Source organism: Xenopus tropicalis, chromosome 9 (assembly GCF_000004195.4).
Source record: "Xenopus tropicalis strain Nigerian chromosome 9, UCB_Xtro_10.0, whole genome shotgun sequence".
In the NCBI taxonomy this organism is placed as follows: Eukaryota; Metazoa; Chordata; class Amphibia; order Anura; family Pipidae; genus Xenopus; species Xenopus tropicalis.
Genome location: NC_030685.2, coordinates 27,857,805 through 27,879,420, shown reverse-complemented (window position 1 = coordinate 27,879,420; position 21,616 = coordinate 27,857,805). Strand labels below are relative to the sequence as shown.

At 38.9% G+C, this 21,616-nt stretch overlaps 1 protein-coding gene across 6 annotated transcripts in view; it reads left to right on the top strand.

Moving 5' to 3' along the window:
- The window catches only part of pdgfa (platelet derived growth factor subunit A), a 41,032-nt gene extending 19,848 nt beyond the window's left edge, over positions 1 to 21,184 (top strand). For 2 of the 6 annotated variants that reach the window (XM_031892436.1, XM_031892435.1), the window contains exons 5-7: positions 9,017 to 9,140; positions 11,439 to 11,558; positions 15,831 to 21,184. In XM_031892436.1, the coding sequence (XP_031748296.1) occupies positions 9,017 to 9,140; positions 11,439 to 11,527 (213 nt within the window). In that variant the 3' untranslated portion in view covers positions 11,528 to 11,558; positions 15,831 to 21,184. 6 annotated transcript variants of the gene reach the window in all.
- Positions 21,185 to 21,616: the final 432 nt, after the last annotated feature.

Genomic DNA, 21,616 nt, shown 5'->3' with positions numbered 1-21,616 from the left:
GGCATTAAACTGGGTTTCTTTGCAACTTAAACTTGCCCCCAAGCCAAAAATTCAAAAATATTCACCACTGGGAGCAACATTTAAGGGGTTGGTGAGCAATATGTTGCTCTCAAGCCACTGGTTGGGGATCACTGCTGTACAATAAACTACTGACTTTGTCTAGAGGGCAGCTTTTATTGGCCTGTGTATGGCCCAGCTGAAGTGAAATGATAGAAATCACACCCCTTAGTGCTCATACAGAAATCCCCTCTTCCTCTGGTTTGGCTGTGCTCTGAACCTCTAGACTAGATACAGAATTGGGCATGGTGTGTGTGTATATATATATATATTTAAGTGGAAATGTGAATAAGGTCTCTGTACATACATCATGGATGTACACAAAAACTATGCTTATTTCTGAAACCAACGTCTGCAACAATCCGAAGGTTTTTGATGTGCCGCTCACAGACTGCAGGCAACAGACAATATAATCTTGTTGAGGTAATTACTTGGGTAGGCTCTTATTATCATAAACAAGTGATCCTTACCCGAAGGAGTGGACAAGTTCTCAGAAACAGAGTTTTAATTGGCCTTTAATTTGCAACCTCTCATTAGCATTTCTATCTGAGCGGCTACCTCACCTGAATCTGTGTCAACAAACACTCATGTTTATGTATAAACTGGATCGTTAGCTTTGTAGCTACAATTTGTTTTGGGTCCCAAGCTTTTTTTGATATTGGTCGGATATCTGTAGGGCGAAACTGAATGGGCAATTGTTGAGGCTACAGGTTTATTTCTTCAGCAAATTATTGGGGGAGGGAAATTGTTGGGTAGGTTTTACAAAGCATAGCATTTATACCGTTAGAGATATTTTCAAATGAAAGTAGACTTGTATATTGCTGTGTAGAAAGTATCATCATTCGTTAACAATTGTCCAATGTACTCATGCCTTTAGTGATTAGTTACTGAACCCAATGCAATTGGTTTGCCAAGGTCTTATTACTCAATCCTCCATGAAGCTTTCCTGCTTAAGGAAGACAAAAAAAAATAAACTTTGGAAGGCTACCACACAAAGAACCTCCCTAGAGCTCCTGTGTTGACATTGTTGTGGCCAACCTTGCTACCCTTTCTTATGACAGCAATGACCGGCAGCAGGCTAGTGTTGCACAATAGAGCTTTATCTGTTGGTATTTGGTAGGGGTTAAAGGGCAGACTGGAAGAGAGCACTGGGTTAGCTGCTGTATTTTGGTTGGATTTATAAACCTGCAAATCAAGTGGCTGATGTTTTTAGTGTGGTGCAAGGAAAGGATGCCCAACTTGTGTGCCTCCATAACTTTAGTGGCTCTTGGAAGAATCCTGGTATTGTGTTTTATATCAAGTTGAGACTGATATGCATTTTGGCATTCTTTTCTTTAAAATCAGTGGTTTTTCATGCTTCTTCGGTTTAGGATCTCCTTTGAGAACCAACATATGACCAAGGTTCCCATTTAGTTGAGGTTATGGACCTATGCAAACATTGCTTTACCAGCCCCATAAATATATAGAACATCACATTTCTCTGCAAATCCTTCTAACATTCAAGAAGGAGTATCTAGGGCTGAAAATAAGCATTCTTCTTCAAGACTCTGAGCTGCCCAAGAGCAGTCAGACACATTTTGGGAACCACTGCTTTAAAAGACCGTCTAGTAATTCAATGTCTCCCCCCTCCTTTTTTTGAGTAGGGGAAAACCCATGACTTCAAATAGTTTGGCTATATATTTTACAGGAAGGCAAAAATACTTATTATCTAATCAAAGTACAACTTATTAGAAGTTTCCATGAAAAAGAAAAAAAACAAACAAAGTGCCTTTTATGGTGATCGGCTTAAACTTGGCCAATGTGGGAAGAAGTGACTCATAATTTTACCATAAACTATTTTGAGGAATAGCAGACACTGGAACGCTGCATACATGATAATGACCATATATCAGAAGCATAAATTCCGCTGGATGCGGCTTTTACTAATAAAGGCATATTGCCACCATGGGTCGTACTATGCGCTAGTTATTAAAACAGGACAGATGCACAAGTTGGTTTTTTTTTGCCCAAAATTATTAATATCTTGGTCTTTTCTCCGCTTGTGAGGAAAGTCGATCACATAATAAGTTCATTTTTCTGCTTGAGCCTTAAAGGCTGGGCTTTGCTCGATAATTACAGATCCACTGAAGCGTCGGGCCTTTTACCTCCAGTTAGAAGTCTTAATCGTCGTTTCATCTTCTAGCGTTTTACAGATTAGCCGGTCTTTCATGCTGGATGAGTCGAATTTATCCAGCGTCTTGAAGAACATTAACAGAGGGAATTCATGATAAAAGAAACGAAAACATATTACTTCGACCCAAAGCTGACCCTTTTTTGCAAGAGCGTTCTTGCTTGTCACAGACGGCTTTGACTCGCTCAGTGGAAATCTGACAGCCTTGGAAAATGCCTTTAAGTTGGGGGGGTTCTGCTACTGTCACTATAGGACTTTTGTTTGCAAGTCTAATAAGCTCGGCTCTGTGTCCTGTTGACAGAAAGGGCTGTGATTGAGAGCTGAGGTTCATGATATTCATGCATCATTGTGTGAATGAGTAAAAAGTGAGACCATGGTTTGGATATTAAATTGTGGGGATCACATAGAACTTAGCTAAGTGGGGGAAATCTAACAGGGATCATGTCATTCATTTCATTTTCTTACTGTTAGAATAAGAAATTCATTTGGGATTGTCCAAATGAGGTTTGTTATAATTTAAATATGACTTGCAAATAAGGGTGTTAAAGTAGATTGTGTTTTTCCTAACTGGTGTGTATCTGTGGCAGTAGGTTCACAGGGTCTGCATTGTGCAGCTCTTGTTTATGCCAAGGACTAAAGGTGATGACCCATTGGCTGCTAGAGCCCCTCTGAAGCAGTCAAACATGTTGAACCTTTTCTTTGGTCAGGGCTCCGCTTGGCGCAGAACATGATTTCAGATATAGGAATATCATCTGTATATTGGGCTTTTCAGGTGTATCTAGGAGAGCAAATTGTCATTCTCATAAATCGTACCCCAACTGGCAATCTACAGCACTCTAAGACCCCCTAGAGGTCAGTAAGGGAACCGCTACTCTAAAGTCATATACATTTTCAGTTATTGGTTTTAGTTAAAGGGCCATTATAAAAATAGATTTTTTTTTACCTCTTTGCATTTTTTATATGTAAATATTTTTAATATTTAGGGAGAGATGGTGCCTATAGTAGCAGGTGGGGGATAATAGCCTCTGGGAAAGGACTGGGGCTGTGGGATAGCAGGTATAGTAGGGAGAGATGGTGCCTATAGTAGCAGTGGGGATAATGGCCTCTGGGAAGGGACTGTGGCTGTGGGATAGCAGGTATAGTAGGGAGAGATGGTGCCTATAGTAGCAGTGGGATAATAGCCTCTGGGAAGGGACTGTGGCTGTGGGATAGCAGGTATAGTAGGGAGAGATGGTGCCTATAGTAGCAGTGGGGATAATAGCCTCTGGGAAGGGACTGTGGCTGTGGGATAGCAGGTATAGTAGGGAGAGATGGTGCCTATAGTAGCAGTGGGATAATAGCCTCTGGGAAGGGACTGGGGCTGTGGGATAGCAGGTATAGTAGGGAGAGATGGTGCCTATAGTAGCAGTGGGGGGATAATAGCCTCTGGGAAGGGACTGGGGCTGTGGGATAGTAGGTATAGTAGGGAGAGATGGTGCCTATAGTAGCAGTGGGATAATAGCCTCTGGGAAGGGACTGGGGCTGTGGGATAGCAGGTATAGTAGGGAGAGATGGTGCCTATAGTAGCAGTGGGATAGTAGCCTCTGGGAAGGGACTGGGGCTGTGGGATAGCAGGTATAGTAGGGAGAGATGGTGCCTATAGTAGCAGTGGGGGGATAATAGCCTCTGGGAAGGGACTGGGGCTGTGGGATAGTAGGTATAGTAGGGAGAGATGGTGCCTATAGTAGCAGTGGGGGGATAATAGCCTCTGGGAAGGGACTGTGGCTGTGGGATAGCAGGTATAGTAGGGAGAGATGGTGCCTATAGTAGCAGTGGGGGGATAATAGCCTCTGGGAAGGGACTGTGGCTGTGGGATAGCAGGTATAGTAGGGAGAGACGGTGCCTATAGTAGCAGTGGGGGGATAATAGCCTCTGGGAAGGGACTGTGGCTGTGGGATAGCAGGTATAGTAGGGAGATGGTGCCTATAGTAGCAGTGGGGGGATAATAGCCTCTGGGAAGGGACTGTGGCTGTGGGATAGCAGGTATAGTAGGGAGAGATGGTGCCTATAGTAGCAGTGGGGGGATAATAGCCTCTGGGAAGGGACTGTGGCTGTGGGATAGCAGGTATAGTAGGGAGATGGTGCCTATAGTAGCAGTGGGGGGATAATAGCCTCTGGGAAGGGACTGTGGCTGTGGGATAGCAGGTATAGTAGGGAGAGATGGTGCCTGTAGGGTAAAATTATTTGGAAAGGGACAGTGGCTTTGGAATCAATAAATGGAATTGATTTTCTATGACAAAGAACTTCTGTAGAAATAATATGTTGAGAGCATGTCCCACATATATGTGCTCAATATTTTTGGTTGCTTCTAGATGCACAGCTGCATCTCATTCTAATAGAAGTGTTAAAAACTGTGTATGTATATTATTTATCCCCCCCCCCCCATGCAGCTATTACAATTATTGTTCTCTAACTCTATACATGCTTTGTGCCCCTCTGGGTTTCCCCTGGCTGTGGCAAATTTTAGTTTTATGTCTGTGAGCAAGAGCAAAGCTTTATTCAGTATTAATATTCCTTAAGTGCACCCTGTGCATTCTGGAGCAACTCCCAGCATCCTTGTGTTGATGAACTAGAGGGTTGCAAGTTTGACATTCTTAGACTTTAAGCGACACTGGGGCAGGGACTGGTGTAAATAATGGGCGATCTCTGTAAATCAGTGTAAACCTTGCTGGCTCTATAAAAATGTAGAATAATAAAATATGTTTAGCATAAATAACCTCAGAGAACTTAGTAAGTAGACATTAAAATGGCCAGTTTTGTTGCCAAGCAACCGTTTCTGATATTATGGCAGGATTCTGTTTTTGGAGTGACATTTTGTATTCTTTAAAACTATCCAGGGGAAAATTATAGCACAATAACCTCTTGTTATTATGGTTGTAACTTGTAACAGCAATGCTTTAGTTTTATTAAGAAGTGCAGGAAAATCACCATGATGTTGCTATTCTTTTTATTAAGCCATATAAAGTTGCAAACTCTCTACAGAAGGTCTAAAGCTAAGTGCTGGTTGCTAAGCTGTCTATACATATACCAACTATACTTGTTTTGTACAACTATTTGCTTGTGTATAGTGCTCTGCCGACCTTCCCGAAATTCATGTGCTATGAGTATTGGCTGGTTTTGGAATATTTCACCTGCTGATGCACCATATTTGCCAGTTAATGGTTTATCAATAGATGAGAAAGTGAAGAAGAGCCACAGCTCCTCTTCACTCCTTAGTCTCCCAGGTCTTGAACAACATGACCTGGGCAATAGGAAGGAAGCCATACTATGTTGGGATCCCACATACCCACCCTGTCCATTTGGCTTATGGGCCAATTAAATGAAGGGTTTACCTGGTTATCCCTGTATTGCTGCCTTTACTTGTCAGAGACAACCATTATGATTTTTCCTAAGATTTCAGCAGTAATAACCCTGAGGCTTCTTCCTTGCTACCCTATGCCCTGGACCCAAGTCAATATAAATTAAAACTATCACTGGTACTCTGTAGAGCAGGGACAGTAGAGGGTTGAAGTGCCTACATAAATTGCCTATGTGACACTAGTTTAAAGAGACCTTATTATCTAAATCAGTGCTGTCCAACTGGCGGCCCGCGGGCCGCATGCGGCCCGCGACCCCCCTCTGTGTGGCCCCCCACCTGTCTGGCTGCTTTGATGGCTTACTCTTGTGTAAGCTTTAAATGGTATCAGTACTGAGATTAACTGCCCCCTGCATGGTTCTCACCTCAGATTCAGGCTGTAATCCCTCTGTATTGTTTAAATATGTAATCCCCTGTGTTGTTCACACCTTTTAATCTCTGCATTGTTCACCCCCTGCAGTGTTCACACCTCAGGCTCAGGCTGTAATCACCCCCATTGTTCCCCTGTTCACACCTCAGGAGCAGTAGAAACCCACAACTAATCCCTGCACACTACAAAAAGAACATATACTGAGGTGGTACTGCAATTAAAAAGTTTTTTAATATATAGTTATTGTGCAGACTGTAGGAGCAGTGCCAGCATTGTGTCACTGTATGCTGCCTGTGTGTGCCATACAGTATGGCACACACAGGCAGGGTAAGGAAGGCTGAGTATGGCACACACACGCAGAGTAGGGCAGGCAGAGTATGGCACACACAGGCCAAGTATGGCACAAACCAGCCAAGAATGGCACACACAGTGAAAGTATGGCACGCAGGCAGGGTAGGGAAGGCAGAGTATGGCACACACAAAGGCAGGGTAGGGTAGGCAGAGTATGGCACACAGGCAGGGTAGGGCAGGCAGAGTATGGCACACACAGGCAGGGTAGGGAAGGCAGAGTATGGCACACACAGGCAGGGTAGGGAAGGCAGAGTATGGCACACACAAAGGCAGGGTAGGGTAGGCAGAGTATGGCACACAGGCAGGGTAGGGTAGGCAGAGTATGGCACACAGGCAGGGTAGGGCAGGCAGAGTATGGCACACACAGGCAGGGTAGGGCAGGCAGAGTATGGCACACACAAAGGCAGGGTAGGGTAGGCAGAGTATGGCACACACAAAGGCAGGGTAGGGTAGGCAGAGTATGGCACACAGGCAGGGTAGGGCAGGCAGAGTATGGCACACACAGGCAGGCAGGGTAGGGCAGGCAGAGTATGGCACACACAAAGGCAGGGTAGGGAAGGCAGAGTATGGCACACACAAAGGCAGGGTAGGGTAGGCAGAGTATGGCACACAGGCAGGGTAGGGCAGGCAGAGTATGGCACACACAGGCAGGGTAGGGCAGGCAGAGTATGGCAGGTTTTTGCTGTACTACAACCATTAATATGGGTATGGTCATGTGATAACATGGGTGTGGTTTCAAGTGGGTGCGGTTTCAAAAAGGGGAGTGGTCAAAACTGGCTTCCATTATCGGCCCTCCACCACGTAGGTCGGAAAAATTCCGGCCCTCGGTACAACAGAAGTTGGACAGCACTGATCTAAATAGTGTTTATTTTTAATTTTATTTACTTTAATTCTACTAATAGTGCATTTTCCTGTCTTGATGTGTATTTCATGATAGTCCTGTTACACTGTCTATTTTGTTTTTGTCAAAACACTAGCAGCAGGGTCATATTTTGGACTGTGACTTTTTTTTAGCCAGTTTTATAATATAGAGCATGAGTCAGCGATGCCCCATCTGAAAGACTCAGTGTTTATACTGTTTACACATCTGCTGCACGGAAAGGAATTAAAGGAACACTATATCCTTCAATTTGCCTGTAGAATTGTGCTTAGCACAGGGAAACGCCTGGGCTAATATTCTGTTGAAGCTATTCCTTTTGTATGTATATTTTTTATCCAATCATGTTATACCAGTTTAGCCAATTTCAGATTTAGCGAGTTACATTTTCATAGAAGCTAGGGGGACAAGACAAGATAATAATTATAAGTTCAATTTAAGTTATTAGACAAAACCAAAGAAAACAATAAATAAAGGTATCGTTGCCATATGGCAACCAGTGGTGGGAGAATCAGTACTGTGCTGAGCTTCCCAGTGTACACAGTGGCAGGACAATCCCCTTTATGTCACTGCACACACAGTACACAATGCACTAAGTGTTCATTTTTGGGCCACTCAGACTTGTGTATGCAGTGCTAATGTGCTCTTCAGTTTGACATTGTCGTTTGCCTCACCAAAAGAGTTGGCTGGTTAAATCCAGATAACTCATTAATGTGCTTGGGCCCATTAGTTGGATTGAAATTTTGAAATATGAGCTGCTGGCCGTTCATTCATGAGCAGCCCATCATGGTGACCTGTCAGCATTGACATATTAGGGACTCAACTCATAGGTTAAATCAGTGGCTGTCAAACTTTTTCAGTTTATACTTTCACTTGAAGTCCAACTTTTGGTTTGGGTTCCCCTTAGCTCAAGAAATTATTTCAGATATAGGAAAATACTGGTGTATTTCTGTATGTAGGACAGCAAATCATGTTCCATGTGTATCTAGGAGAGCAAATGGTCATTCTCTTCAGTTCTTACACTAAGTGGTCTTCAGGTTGAGCCGCTGCTTGAAACCCACCCAGAGTGGCAGCCCCATAGTTTGGGAATCACTGGTTTATAGTCTATAAGTTTAAAATTCCAAGTTTTATTCATGATTAAATATATACATATATTTAATATATTAAAAAAAAAAAAAATATATATATACATTTTCATGGTAAGTGGTCAGTACACCACAACTAAATGTTTATGTGTATGCAGAAAGGTATGGTATGAATAGTGTTATCTAAATAATAAGATCAGGAAAGATATAAATATGCTGGAAGTTTTCCTGGGAATTGCAAAGTCCTGACATCATTTTCATCATATTTTAAAATACAAAAATACGTTACCTGGTTAAACTAAATATGAGAACTGTAAAATGTGACGCCCCATCCAGCATATACTGATGACCATAATCTCCTAAGCAGATCCTTGGCTAACTGCCTAACTCTAATACTGCTATATCACCTATAAGACCTACTATAATTGAATAGAAGCTGAATAATTGCAATCACAGTCACAGTCGTACCAACCAGATATACTTTATTACTTTATTACGGCCACAATCAAACTGTAAATATCACCAAAACCAAACATGTACCTAATTCCACCGCAGACCGGTATGCTGTTTTACTTCTCTTATGTTAATTTTGTTCTTTGTTTTTGATTTGATGTAGTTCGTTAAAAAAAACCAATAAAACATTACCTATTAAAAAAAAGTAAATATGAGAAAATATGTTTATCTAAATATGTGGTCTCTTATTTTACCACAGGTGGCAAAAGTAGAATATGTAAGAAAGAAACCCAAATTAAAAGAAGTTCTTGTGCAGTTAGAGGAACATCTGGAATGCACGTGTACAGCAAACTCTAATTCAGATTATCGAGAAGAAGAAACCGGTAAGTTCCATTAGGTGTAGATTGACATGAGATGATGAGCAGGAAAGGTGATCTTGGAACAGCTTGGGTGGAGTTCAGATTTTCTCTGTGTGCAGTTCTAAATTTGATAGTGACCAAATGCGGGAAAATTACCAACAGTCTCTGAAGCTAGAGTTTGAATGAAGAGGAGAAGACTTTAGAAAGGGTTTGAAAAAGTGTCCAAACATTGGGCAAAAAGTATCACTTTACACTTCCCCCCTTGACATTTCTTTCTGCCCTGTTTTTCTCTTGCTATTTACATTTCATCATAATTTTCATTAAAATCAGCATTCCATTTTGTTTTCATTTTCTTTCTCTCTTGTTTCTCGTTTCTGTTTGAGAAAAGTCTCTTGTCTCTCAATATATATTTTAAAAATGGAATATGATTGGGGAAAAGTGGTTCTCAGACACAAATGTTGCCTCCAAAACTTCTCCCCTATATCCTCCTCAGATAGCTTATAACCTAGTTGTTGGTTGATTTGTCCAGAAGGTGTTTGATGTTTGTTCCTTAATATATTTATTATTCTACCAAAATTGTTGCTAATTAAGAAGTTGTGCAAGACTTTGTTAATGTGGTAGGTGGCATAAAGTAGGATGTTTTTATGTGAGAGTATTATTAAAACGTAGATAATCTCTGATCTCCAGAGTTATCATCAATTACCATGAATTTTAGCATATTGACATAATAAGTAGAGGTGTTCATAAATATTTAAGTTTTTCAAGCATTGTCATGCCACTTTTAGATTGTTTTGGGTTGAAACAGCCTTGTGTAGTGGTGGTTCCTTTCAGACATTTGTTCTGCTGTGTCTTACCTGGCAAAAAGAGGTTAGAATAGGGGATGAGGCTTCGTTGGCTGCAGATGGACCATGGTTACATACTGTATTTTGCGGCTTCGACATAAATAAGTTAATAGTTACATATAGTTACATAGTTACATAGGGTTGAAAAAAGACCAGTGTCCATCAAGTTCAACCCATCCAAGTAAACCCAGCACACTTAACCCACACCTACCAATCTATACACTCACATACATACACTATATATACAACCACTAGTACTAACTGTAGATATTAGTATCACAATAGCCTTGGATATTCTGATTGATCAAGAACTCATCCAGGCCCCTCTTAAAGGCATTAACAGAATCTGCCATTACCACATCACTAGGAAGGGCATTCCACAACCTCACTGCCCTCACCGTGAAAAACCACCTACGCTGCTTCAAATGGAAGCTCCTTTCCTCTAATCTAAAGGGGTGACCTCTGGTGCGTTGATTGTTTTTATGGGAAAAAAGAACATCCCCCAACTGCCTATAATCCCCTCTAATGTACTTGTACAGAGTAATCATGTCCCCTCGCAAGCGCCTCTTTTCCAGAGAAAACAACCCCAACCTTGACAGTCTCACCTCATAGTTTAAATCTTCCATCCCCTTTACCAGTTTAGTTGCAGTCTCTGCACTTTCTCCAGCTCATTAATATCCTTCTTAAGGACTGGAGCCCAAAACTGCACTGCATACTCAAGGTGAGGCCTTACCAGGGACCTATAAAGGGGCAAAATTATGTTCTCATCCCTTGAGTCAATGCCCTTTTTTATACAAGACAGCACTTTATTTGCTTTAGTAGCCACAGAATGACACTGCCTGGCATTAGACAACTTGTTATCAACAAAAACCCCTAGATCCTTCTCCATTAAGGATACCCCCAACACACTACCATTCAGTAGATAGTTTGCGTTTATATTATTTCTACCAAAGTGCATAACTTTGCACTTATCAACATTGAACCTCATTTTCCAGTTTGCTGCCCAGTTATCTAATTTTGTCAAATCGCTCTGCAAAGCAGCAGCATCCTGCATGGAACTTATAGTTATACTTATACTTGTCTAACTTTCGTTGAGACAAGTATGCTCAAACAAGGAGTCTTGCCTGTGTCTGGCCACCACTGAGAAACCCTGTGGAAGAGCAACTTTCCTTCCTTAAAAATATGTCTTAATCAAAAGCAAATGTAAATTATTAAATATTCTGATCATTTATTTATATACACATATCTATGGGAATTTCTTGGACTTTGTTATGCAATGATTAGTTGTTTGGCTGAAAGCTTTCACTATGATTGAACATCAAAACCACTTTCCAGCCAAGGTGGCTTGGAGCACGTCCTTCTTGTATGCTTTTAGCCGTTGTGTGGGCAAACAGAGAATAACCCACAAGCTAACCAGTTTTATTTCAGGACATCAGGAAGTATTTCTATCCTTAACTGAGCGAAAAATACATTTCCTTAGGCCTTTTCACCAGCCCTGCCCTTGTGTTAACAGGAAGGACTAGGGAAACAGGTAAAAAACGGAAAAGAAAAAAACTAAAGCCAACCTAATAACCGTCTGGAAAATAATTTTGAACGGCAGGTAGGAACCTCAAGCTGAAAATAACAGCACCAAGCACTGACAATTAAAGCCTTTTAATCAATTGCGTATCACATCAGCATAATCACTTGTTTCAATCTTGACACTTTGTTACCTGAAGGCTGCAAAGAGATTAGATATGATTGGCTTTGATAATTCTACCTGCTGGTATTTGTTCCTTCAAGCTATACATCACCCTAAACATCTCGCATTCCTCGGCTGTCTCACCCCCTTTTCACAATTCTCATGCTTCACCTTTTATGATCTGGAGAGTCCTGCACTCCTTCTCAGTGTGTCATTATGGCTGATTTGTGGGGTCATTGTGCATGAATGAATTCCAAGATTTATCATTGTTTTCTTGCAGGATAAACAATATGCAATTTTTAAGTGGAAATGGGAAAAGACATTGAGCAGACCTAAAGCTTACTCAGTCCATAAAATATGTTTTTTTGTGTCTTTTTGTGATATTTTTGATAATGTCTTTATTCAAAAACAATAATACATAGTTCATAGTAGATAACTGAAAAAAAAACAAAACGACCCACCAAAAGTAGAGTGTGGCCCAGGGGCACAAGCCCCAGACGCTTAGCAGGGGTAAAGGAAACAGAACATGCCAAAAGCTTTTTGATTGGCTAACCCCCTTTTTCTGGTGTGTTTTTATATATATATATATATATATATATATATATATATATATATAATATCTAATGGGCAAGAATATAGGAAATATTTTTGTATAAAATTAGAAATAGTGATTTTTGTGGGAAAAAAAACACAGCAAAAAACACCCATTGACTTTTTTTGTGCTAAATAAAACCCCATGCAATAAACACCTAGTGATTTCTATGCATTTAGTGGAAAAAAACAAAAAAAAATGCCTATTGACCTTGAATTTGTATTTCGCTCATCGGTAACTAGAAAACCTCTACGTCTTTAAAAAATTTACTTTCTAACAGCATTACACCATTTCTTTGAGGACTTGCGGCACATAGAGAAGCCTTTTATTTAGATGAATATCTCTTTAAAGCTATTTGCTGGAGGTCGGATGGATCTCAAAGGCATTGAATTAAGCTTCCCTGTGCCAGGAAATGAAAGGATGATATAGAAAATGTGAGCTAGCACATTAAGAGTTTTCTCAGGAGTCACATATTAAATATATATTAGATAGGATAGAGCTTTGCCAGGGGCAGTATTGTCAGCCCATCGGTGCCCTGTAAGTACGACTATGGTGGTCAGATATTTCTGTGAAGTCTAAAAATAATTTCAAAGAGGATTAGACCATCAAGCAGTTTGTGAGAAAGTAAATATTAAGAATCGACCTAGGAAGCAACATTCATTTTAAAAAGAGATCATCTAAACTCCACTATCATTTTTTGCAGCCTGCTTAAATGGGAATTATTTCCCCTTTTATGAGAAAATATGCAATGTTCCCCTCTCAAAACTGTATAATGTTGAACTCTTTTAGCTGAACAACACATTTGCCTACAGCAGCCAATCAGATATTTGCTTTCAAGCGGTAAAATCTGCTAATTGGTTCCTTGGAAGCAAGTTTAGTTCATGTTGATGAATTTTTATCTCCAGGATAGTCAGCCGATTTGGCTGCATACATATAAAGTGTTTTGATAACAATCTCCCAGGTGTTCTCAGGTAACACTCCTACATTGAGGGCTTGCCGGAAAAATTCACAAGTGTTGCAGTGGAAAGTGTCCCACGGCAATAATGAGTTTTTTGCAGCTGCTACTTAGAAATTGGGATGAATGCATTGTATGTTTCATGGCCCTTATGGTGATTCCTTGATATATTAAACAAACCCCCTGTATTTTTCATTGATATTGGTGGAAAATATCCAAAGTAAAATCAGAATGCTCTTTGGATTATGCCTAAAACACTTGTAGCCACTGACATGGCCAAACCACGTGTAGAACCGTATGGGCATGCTTCTGTATATGGTGCAGTATCACCTATATAAGTCTATTTAAATGTATTTCCACCAAACTTTATATAATTTTTTTCCATATACAAATCATAATAATTAGAAAATATTCATGATACATCTGTTGGGGAATTCCTAAAAATAAAAGCTGGTGTATCTTCAATTTTTCCAGATTGAACTTGAAAATCCCTTAAAAGTATGGTCTACAGTCTATCGATTATTTGTTGTTTTGTAACAACATTTATATGAAGGAACAAAGCCCTTGCCGTATGTTTAGATGGAATCAGGTGTTTTTTTTCAGTCTTTTGTATTCCTTGAGCATAAGCGGAACTGATTGTTAAAAGCACAAAGCGATCCAAGTTTTTGCAGCACTAATCTCCTAATGCACACTTTTTGTTACTTAATGTTCAAATATTTGTTTTAGATCAAGGAGAGAAAGCCTTTTAGTCCAGTGAGGGTGGGAATATTTGCGTGCCATGAAACTGAACTTAAGAAAAAAGTTAAAATCAAGTTAATGGTGCAAGATTGTTTAATCCCTTGACTCTAATGAGGCCTGAAGAACCAGCAGTATAAAAAAGGTTAAATTAAACTTGGGTTTACAATTCCAAGTCATAAGATAAGTAATGTTAACTTCTGAATTTCAACATGGAAAATGTTAGGGACTATATTTTTTTGAAGCAGCCATTGCAGATTAACAGAGGAATGCTAGGAGTTGTCCTTGTGCAATAGAGTGTTGCTTACTCTTGACCTCAGAGCTCAAGAGTAAGCTGGCCATACACGTTCAGATTCTTCCAACGAACGTTCGGATATCATGCGTACATTTAAATGTTGCATCTAAAACTAACATTCAGATTGAAATTGTTGGATAATGTCCTAAAAATAACAAATCAGAGGATGTTCTGAACATAGAATAATTGGCAGACAACAATCGAAAGTGACTTCCATTGTAGGTCCCCCAAGGATATCGTCAGATAGATAATGCATGCACAGATTTTATCCTTATCTAACCAAAATTGTCTAACCTGTCCGACTAAATGACCGATCGGCATTGTAGGGAAATTATTCTGAGCCCACACACGGTCCAAAGATCGGACAAAACACATTATATTATATCGGTGTGTATAGCCAGCTTAACTGATACGGAGAAATTGATGACCTCTGTGATGATTGGAATGACTGGCAATACAATTCCAGTTAGCAAACTATTCACTCACGTGTGAATCACAACTCATTTATGGGTCACATGGTGGGCTTGTTATCGCCATATCCATAGCAAATAGTCACTTTTTCAAAGGTCGTCTTGAGTAGAGCATGTGTCCATCCTCTGAAATCCACAACTGGTAACTCAGCATTTCATAACGGGAAGGGATGTCATCCAATTTATATTTGCAACTGGAAATGGTCAGGTTTCACTTGAAACCAAGTACAGGTGCGGGATCCCTTATGCGGAAACCGGTTATCCAGAAAGCTCTGAATTACGGGAAGGCTAAAATGTATTTCCTTTTTCTCTATAGTAATAAAACAGTACCTTGTGTTTCATCCCAACTAATTAATCCTTTTTGAAGGGAAAACAATCCTATTGGGTTTATTTGATCTATAAATTATATTTTAGTTGGTATGGAGATTCAAATTATGGAAAGTCCCTTTATCTGGAAAACCTTAGGTCCTGAGCATTCTAGATAACAGGTCTCATACCTGTATTTCGCTGTTCCTCACTATTTGTTCTTCTAGAGGACATAAGGCATAAAGAAACTTGCATATCCAAGGTTAACATTACCGAATAGTTGCCCTTTTTATTGAACAACAACAGGGATCACCTGACAGAAGCTGGGAATGATAGGAGCTGGCCACTGCTCTTGGCACAACAGCTATGCTTCAAGCTGCAGAGATCAAAACCCCTCTGATCACCATGAACGTTTTAAACTCTCTTGAATAGAAATAGGGTGTTGACAGTTTTTATAGACATATTTCAGAAAGGAGAATGTGGAAAATGCATTCTTTTGTTCCTTTTTTTGACAACTATTGTGCCATGATTAATAGAAAACAATACCCTGAGGGAATCATTCTAAAAATTCATCTGAGGTTTGTTAAAAGTACAAATATTAATGGCGTTCTATTAGGGTAAAGTACAAATTAAAAACATTGCTGAGGATAAAAAAAATCATTTTTAAATAGAAATATCAAGAAAGCAAACACTGATATTGATCATTTTGTGGACTGACTAAGCAATGAATGGGCTTTTGCAATTTCCACACATTTTTTTTCTTTAGAAGTGACATTAAAATGTGTTCTGATTCTTTACTTTTTTTTTCTTCTTCTTTTTTTTTAAATTTCATTTGCAGATGTGAGGTGAAAATAAGCTAGACAGGATCATCTGGGACTCGGATGTGTACTCCATGTTACATTCCCGAATCTTCTACGTATGGTGCTTTATTGACTGTTTCGTTTTTGTTCTCTTGTGCAGAAAGACAGGAAAAAAAAACTTGTTCAAACGACACTCTGTGAGAACAAAGGAACAATGTACATTTCTTTAATGTGACATCAAAGCAAGTATTGCAGCACTCTTACAGAGAAGAGACCGCTTCCCCTGTCAGAAAAACTGCAGCAACAAAACAAGATGGCGGATGGCTGAAAGAAGGATATCACATTAAAAAAGTACTGCAAACCATAGGGATTGAATAGAGGCCTGATGTCCAAGCAACGGTGCTTTATGTCAAGAGATGTGCCTGCTTTTGCTGTTTTCAAGATGGATGTTTATTGATAGAAACATGGCAAAGAAAAGCCAGGAATGTATCAAATGAATGTGTCGACGCAGAAGCTACAAAAACAATGCATCCTTGCTCAGTGGTGTTTAAAGTCTTCACAAAAACCTGGGAAGCCTTAAGTGGACTTTTTTTTTTAATTAAACATAGCGTAACTATTAAGCTTTGGGGTAAATAAAGTATAACAGCACCATCCTAGCACTAAGCAGCCATCTGCCTCTATAGTGGTCGATGACTGCTAGACATAGCCTAGTCCTATTGGGCAGAGGAAGAGCTCTCTAGTGTTGGATTTGTTTTAGGTGGATTCACTCTTGCTGGTTATGCAGGTATAAAATATTCGATTAAATAATATTTCTGTTATTTTGTAATTATTTGAAAAATTCCAACTCAACAGTTTCCGGGAATACAAAAAGCTGTCAAATGATAAAGTTGACTATTATTGAACAAACTAACAAATGTTGATGTGCAATGTTACAAAAGAGAAATAAGACCCAGCATAGCTGTTTGAATGCTGATCTGTGAGCACCTATTGCAATCATTTTAGGTTTTGTTGTGTAGAATGGGATTAGAATTACTCTCTAGAGTAGTAATTCCCAAACTGTGGGGCTGGCCCCCAGTGGGGACATGGAGTAGTGCCGGGGGGCCTGAAGTAGAGATTATTAGGGTGAGATTTGGGCTCAAGAACATATTTGCTGCCTAGATATTCATGGAACTATGGCTAAAAGAATGATCTACCAAGGTTTTACCAAATCTGTAACCTTGTTATGAGATAATGGTTGGACTTCAAAGGAAAGTTTAAACTGAAAAAGCTACCAAGCACTGTTCTAGAGCATTAGAAGTTTTTTAGGTGAGAGATCTAACAGTTCAACAAAAAGTAAATATGATGTTTTCTGTATTAAAATGAGCAGACTCCATTGGTCCAGTAACCTGTAGAAACCAATCAGAAGTTAGCTTTTACTGGCCTAGCTCAGATAAAATGACAAAAGCAAACATCTGATGTGGGTTACTCCAAATATGGTCTAAACCTGGAGGCAATCAGATAATAAAGAGGGGAAATCAGATAAGAAATAGGGTGCATATTATACTTGCAAGAGTGAATCTACTTAAATTGTTCCCTAGCCACCTTCTCCCTTGTTTTAATGTCCAATGGCAAATATTTGCAAGGAACGTGTAGAGGTCTGCTATGAATCTATAGTATTATTTTCTAGCAGGATGCAATCTAATGAACTGTATTCAAATATAGAGAAGCAAAGGTATATATATATAGCTGATATCACCCCCCCCTACTTTTGTTTCCGTTGTGTCTGCATAATTTAATAATTTGAAATAAAATGTACCTTAATAAATCATGGGATATCCGTGAAACATCACACTTGTGCCAGTTGCCTAATAGCGCTAATTTTTCTTTCTTTTTATTTCTGGCAAGTTATTATTTTATCATACACAACCAACATTTTCACATAGCAAAAAAAACAAAACAAAAAAAAAGCGTGAAATGGACATTTTTATTCTTGTAAGTGCATTGTACAGTGTCACAGTAGCAAGGGAAAAAGATATTTGCTACATGTGTTTGAACAAATCCTAAAATTCTTTATTTTTGGTAAAAAAAAGTATGCTTATGTGTATTCAACAGAATTGTGTTTTTTTTTTTTTTGTAAAGTTGAAGTTTGTATTTTTATCTAAAATTAACATTTTTATATAAGTAAGAAAGCCTGCTATGTTTTCTTGAACCAAAAAAAAAAAAAATATATATATACATACTGTGGTCATATTTTTGTAGCACCATGTCCTAAACATAACAGATATTTTTAGCTATATTGTAGCTTTTGCCAATAAGTGTTTGAGCACAAGGTGTATGATATCCTATGTCTTACTGCTGTTTTTGAAAAATTCCTTTGGAAACTGCTCCTCCCATATGGCAAATCTACAACGAAACTTCTCTATCTCTATATATATATTTATAAAACTATATTTCCAAATGTCACCCTGCCTTTGAACGCCATTGAGCCTGGCATGGTTTTAAGTGAATCTGTAAAGGTTTCACTGAATGATACCGTTTTTTCGGCTTCCGCTAAGATTGCATCCAGATTGATGTGGGAGATAAACTGTGTCATAAACATCAGGTAGTGAATAACTATAGTCCTGTCCTATCTTTATATGCTTGCTGGGCATACTCTGTCCTCAATCTTGTTGTTGCTCCATTCAGTCTCAAAGGGTGGAACTTAATAACATAGGGACTTTGTAGCTTGGATCAAGACATATCGATCCAAATTGGTTATGATATTAGTACAGAGTTGCACTTATGTTCAAACTTCCCCCTTCTAGGTTGCACGTTAAAAAAATGACCAGGGACCTTGTAGAACTGAAAATAATGAACGGGTATCAGTACACCTAACATATTAACCACTTGATGCACATTATCCTTTGTTTCTATCTAAAAAGATTGTTTCTTCCTCCTAATACTGACACCAAGATTGTTCAAATATCAAAAGGTCCAACTGACTCATCCCCAGCAATGAAATCCATACAAACTAAAACTCCATAATATCCCATTCATTCAGTGGACCGTATTCTTGTAAATTTATGACAACTTTGTAAAGAGGCAAATTGGTCTATGGTGAAGTAAGGCCTTATGGGGGTCAAAGTCAGTTTGGGAATGTCAACTGCGAGTTGTTACTACATAATGTGTCATTTGCATTTAGAGACTTTGATAAAGGAAAACACTTCTAGAATGGAAACATGGCAGTGTGAGATGCAAACATGAACACACAAACAAATACACACAAATAAACTCATGTTTTATTATGCTGGCTGTGTGAGTAACTCAACAGAAAAATTACACCCTGTTTATAAACTTTAATGGTATTTTTCCTTTATGTATATACTCTATGGTTATGTATAAAGCTTAGCCTATTCTGTGTGCAGAATATTCCTTCTTCGCAAATTTGCCTTTATAAATGATAAAAAAGGGGTTCATTCCACGGGCCTCAATATCAGACATTCTTGTTGTCATTATAAAAGTCCCATTCGGAAAGAGAAATCTGCCGTGGTAGGCAGCGTGGCACCTTAAATGTTTTGGTGATAAGCTGCAGAGGAGGGATATTTTCTACAGATAAATGGGTTTTCGTTGTTATTTTTGTATCTGGTTTATTGTTTATAAATAGGGTATAATTTCACTTTCAAAACAAACGTGAGCAAAATAGGGGGTCAGGATCTGGATCTGTAGGTTGCTGCTAACTGGACACATGAAACAATATTTCTGCCATCGCAGATAAATAAACAATTTCATACTGCAGTAGACCTTAAAACCTAGAAAACTAATTGTGCTTTTTCTCAGCAGGGTATAGAAAATCCTTTTTTCATTCTCTGACCCCTAACATCAGGAGGACCATCTGTGCTCTTATCATGGTATATAGAGTTGTATGCACAAACCTAAATCATTCACTATATGGGTGTTTGCTCAAACCTCTCCAATGTACATCTGTTCCCATAGAGGAATATGCTCTTGCATGGCATCTCTTCCCTGTAGCAGCTATGTATTCTGTAGACAGCGCGTTTTGCATAGTTCTCCAAGGGAAGAGGGCACTGCCACTGTTTTTAAACTATTTATAGTATGAAAACATCCCATATGCCATGGCCCAGTTGAGGGGTATAAGTTTTGTGGATACAGTTGTGCATCACATGATAAGTATACGTACAGATCTCCTGTTATTGGGGGCCTGACATCCAGGCCTGGTAACCAAGGCAATAACATGTGCATTAGACAGAGCAAATGCTTTCAGCAGGTGTTTTAACTAATGTATAGTCATAGACTGAGTCGAAGAACACTACAAAAAAGTAAAATATATAAGGTTGTGTTTAAAAGTTTTTCCTGGTCTGTAACTCATAGCAGCCAATTAACCTATAGATTTCATTGGTCTACTGCAATCAGAAGAGAGACAGCAAATGGTTGATTGGTTGCTATAGGCTACTGGGCTAGGGAAGTGTTTGCCATAACCCTGGTAGTTTTGTTTTAGAGCCCATCCCCAGTTTTGATGAGATTTATATTATTTTTCATGTTATGGGGGAAGATGATTATACAGTGTAAATTGGTTGATTTTTAAAAAAATATTTTTATGCTTCCTACTGGAAAATAGCATGGCTGAGTTTGCACATCTTATGGGTCTATTGTAGTAGGGAAACTGTCATGTATATACATGTGGCAAATTTCACATGTAAGATTATATATGTTAATGTGTCTTTAAAAAAACTGTGCCTGTGTGAGCCAAAAATGTAGTTTAATCATTAAAAGCCAAAATGCATTGTTGGCAAAAGAAACCCTATAGTAAAGAAATATAAAACTGACAAACTTTATATTTAAAATCAAAGCACCTCTAGTCATCGTATTCTTTAGAGAACATTCCCATAAGCCATTGCCATTTTAAGTTTCCACAACAGTCTTAAAAAAGAAAACCAACAACATGGAGACTCACATAGCTCTTGTAGCTGTAATTGACTTACAATCCTTGCATCCTTTCTGGGGGCTTCTGAGTTGTAGTTTATAAGCTAGAAGTGTCAGTTTGCTTGTGCCCCTAGTTAACCTGTACGTAGGGGTGAATACCCTATGGACCTCTGTAAGTTTTCATCACAGTTAAAGGGACGCGGACTGGTCGTTCCTGCCTTACGCTGTAATCATTTTCTCACAAAGTTGCATCCAAAGCCCAAACTGGAAATACATGTATTCAGTTGTGTGTGCTCTTCTGCAATTAAGTGTACAATTCATAATGTTATGCACATGAATGTCTGTGTCTGCGTAAAGAAAAAGAAACCCTGTATAAAAGTGTAATTTATATATTTATGTTTCGATGGGATGCCAATAATGTTGCTCAGTTTGTTTATTGCCTAAAAATATCTAATGAAGATTTGTATATCCATTAAACTGATGTAGATGGAAACTTGTGCTGCACCTGCCATGCTCTTGTACTGTGTGTGTAAAATATTTCCTCGCTGCTTTATAGTTACTCATCAGCTGGGCAGTTATGTAGGGTAGGCCGGGTAAATACAGGAAAAATCCTACTGACCAATCAGCTTATATTTTATACCATATTAAAACAGGGGGCTGATTTATTAAAAAAGTTCAATCTTTTGGCAAAAAAAATTGCAATCTTTTTTTCCCCTCCCAGAAAAAATGCAGTTTTATAAAAAAAAAAATGGCATTTTTGCTACTTTTACACTTTTTAGAAAATAAAAAATCTTTTAAAAATTCAAATCTTGCCAGCAAATACCTGCCAAGATGCCATAGCGGTCAACAAGACTTGCATTTTAAACATTTCAGCATTTTTTACTTGAGTTTTTTTTTTTATTTCATTTTTAAATGAGGAACTAAT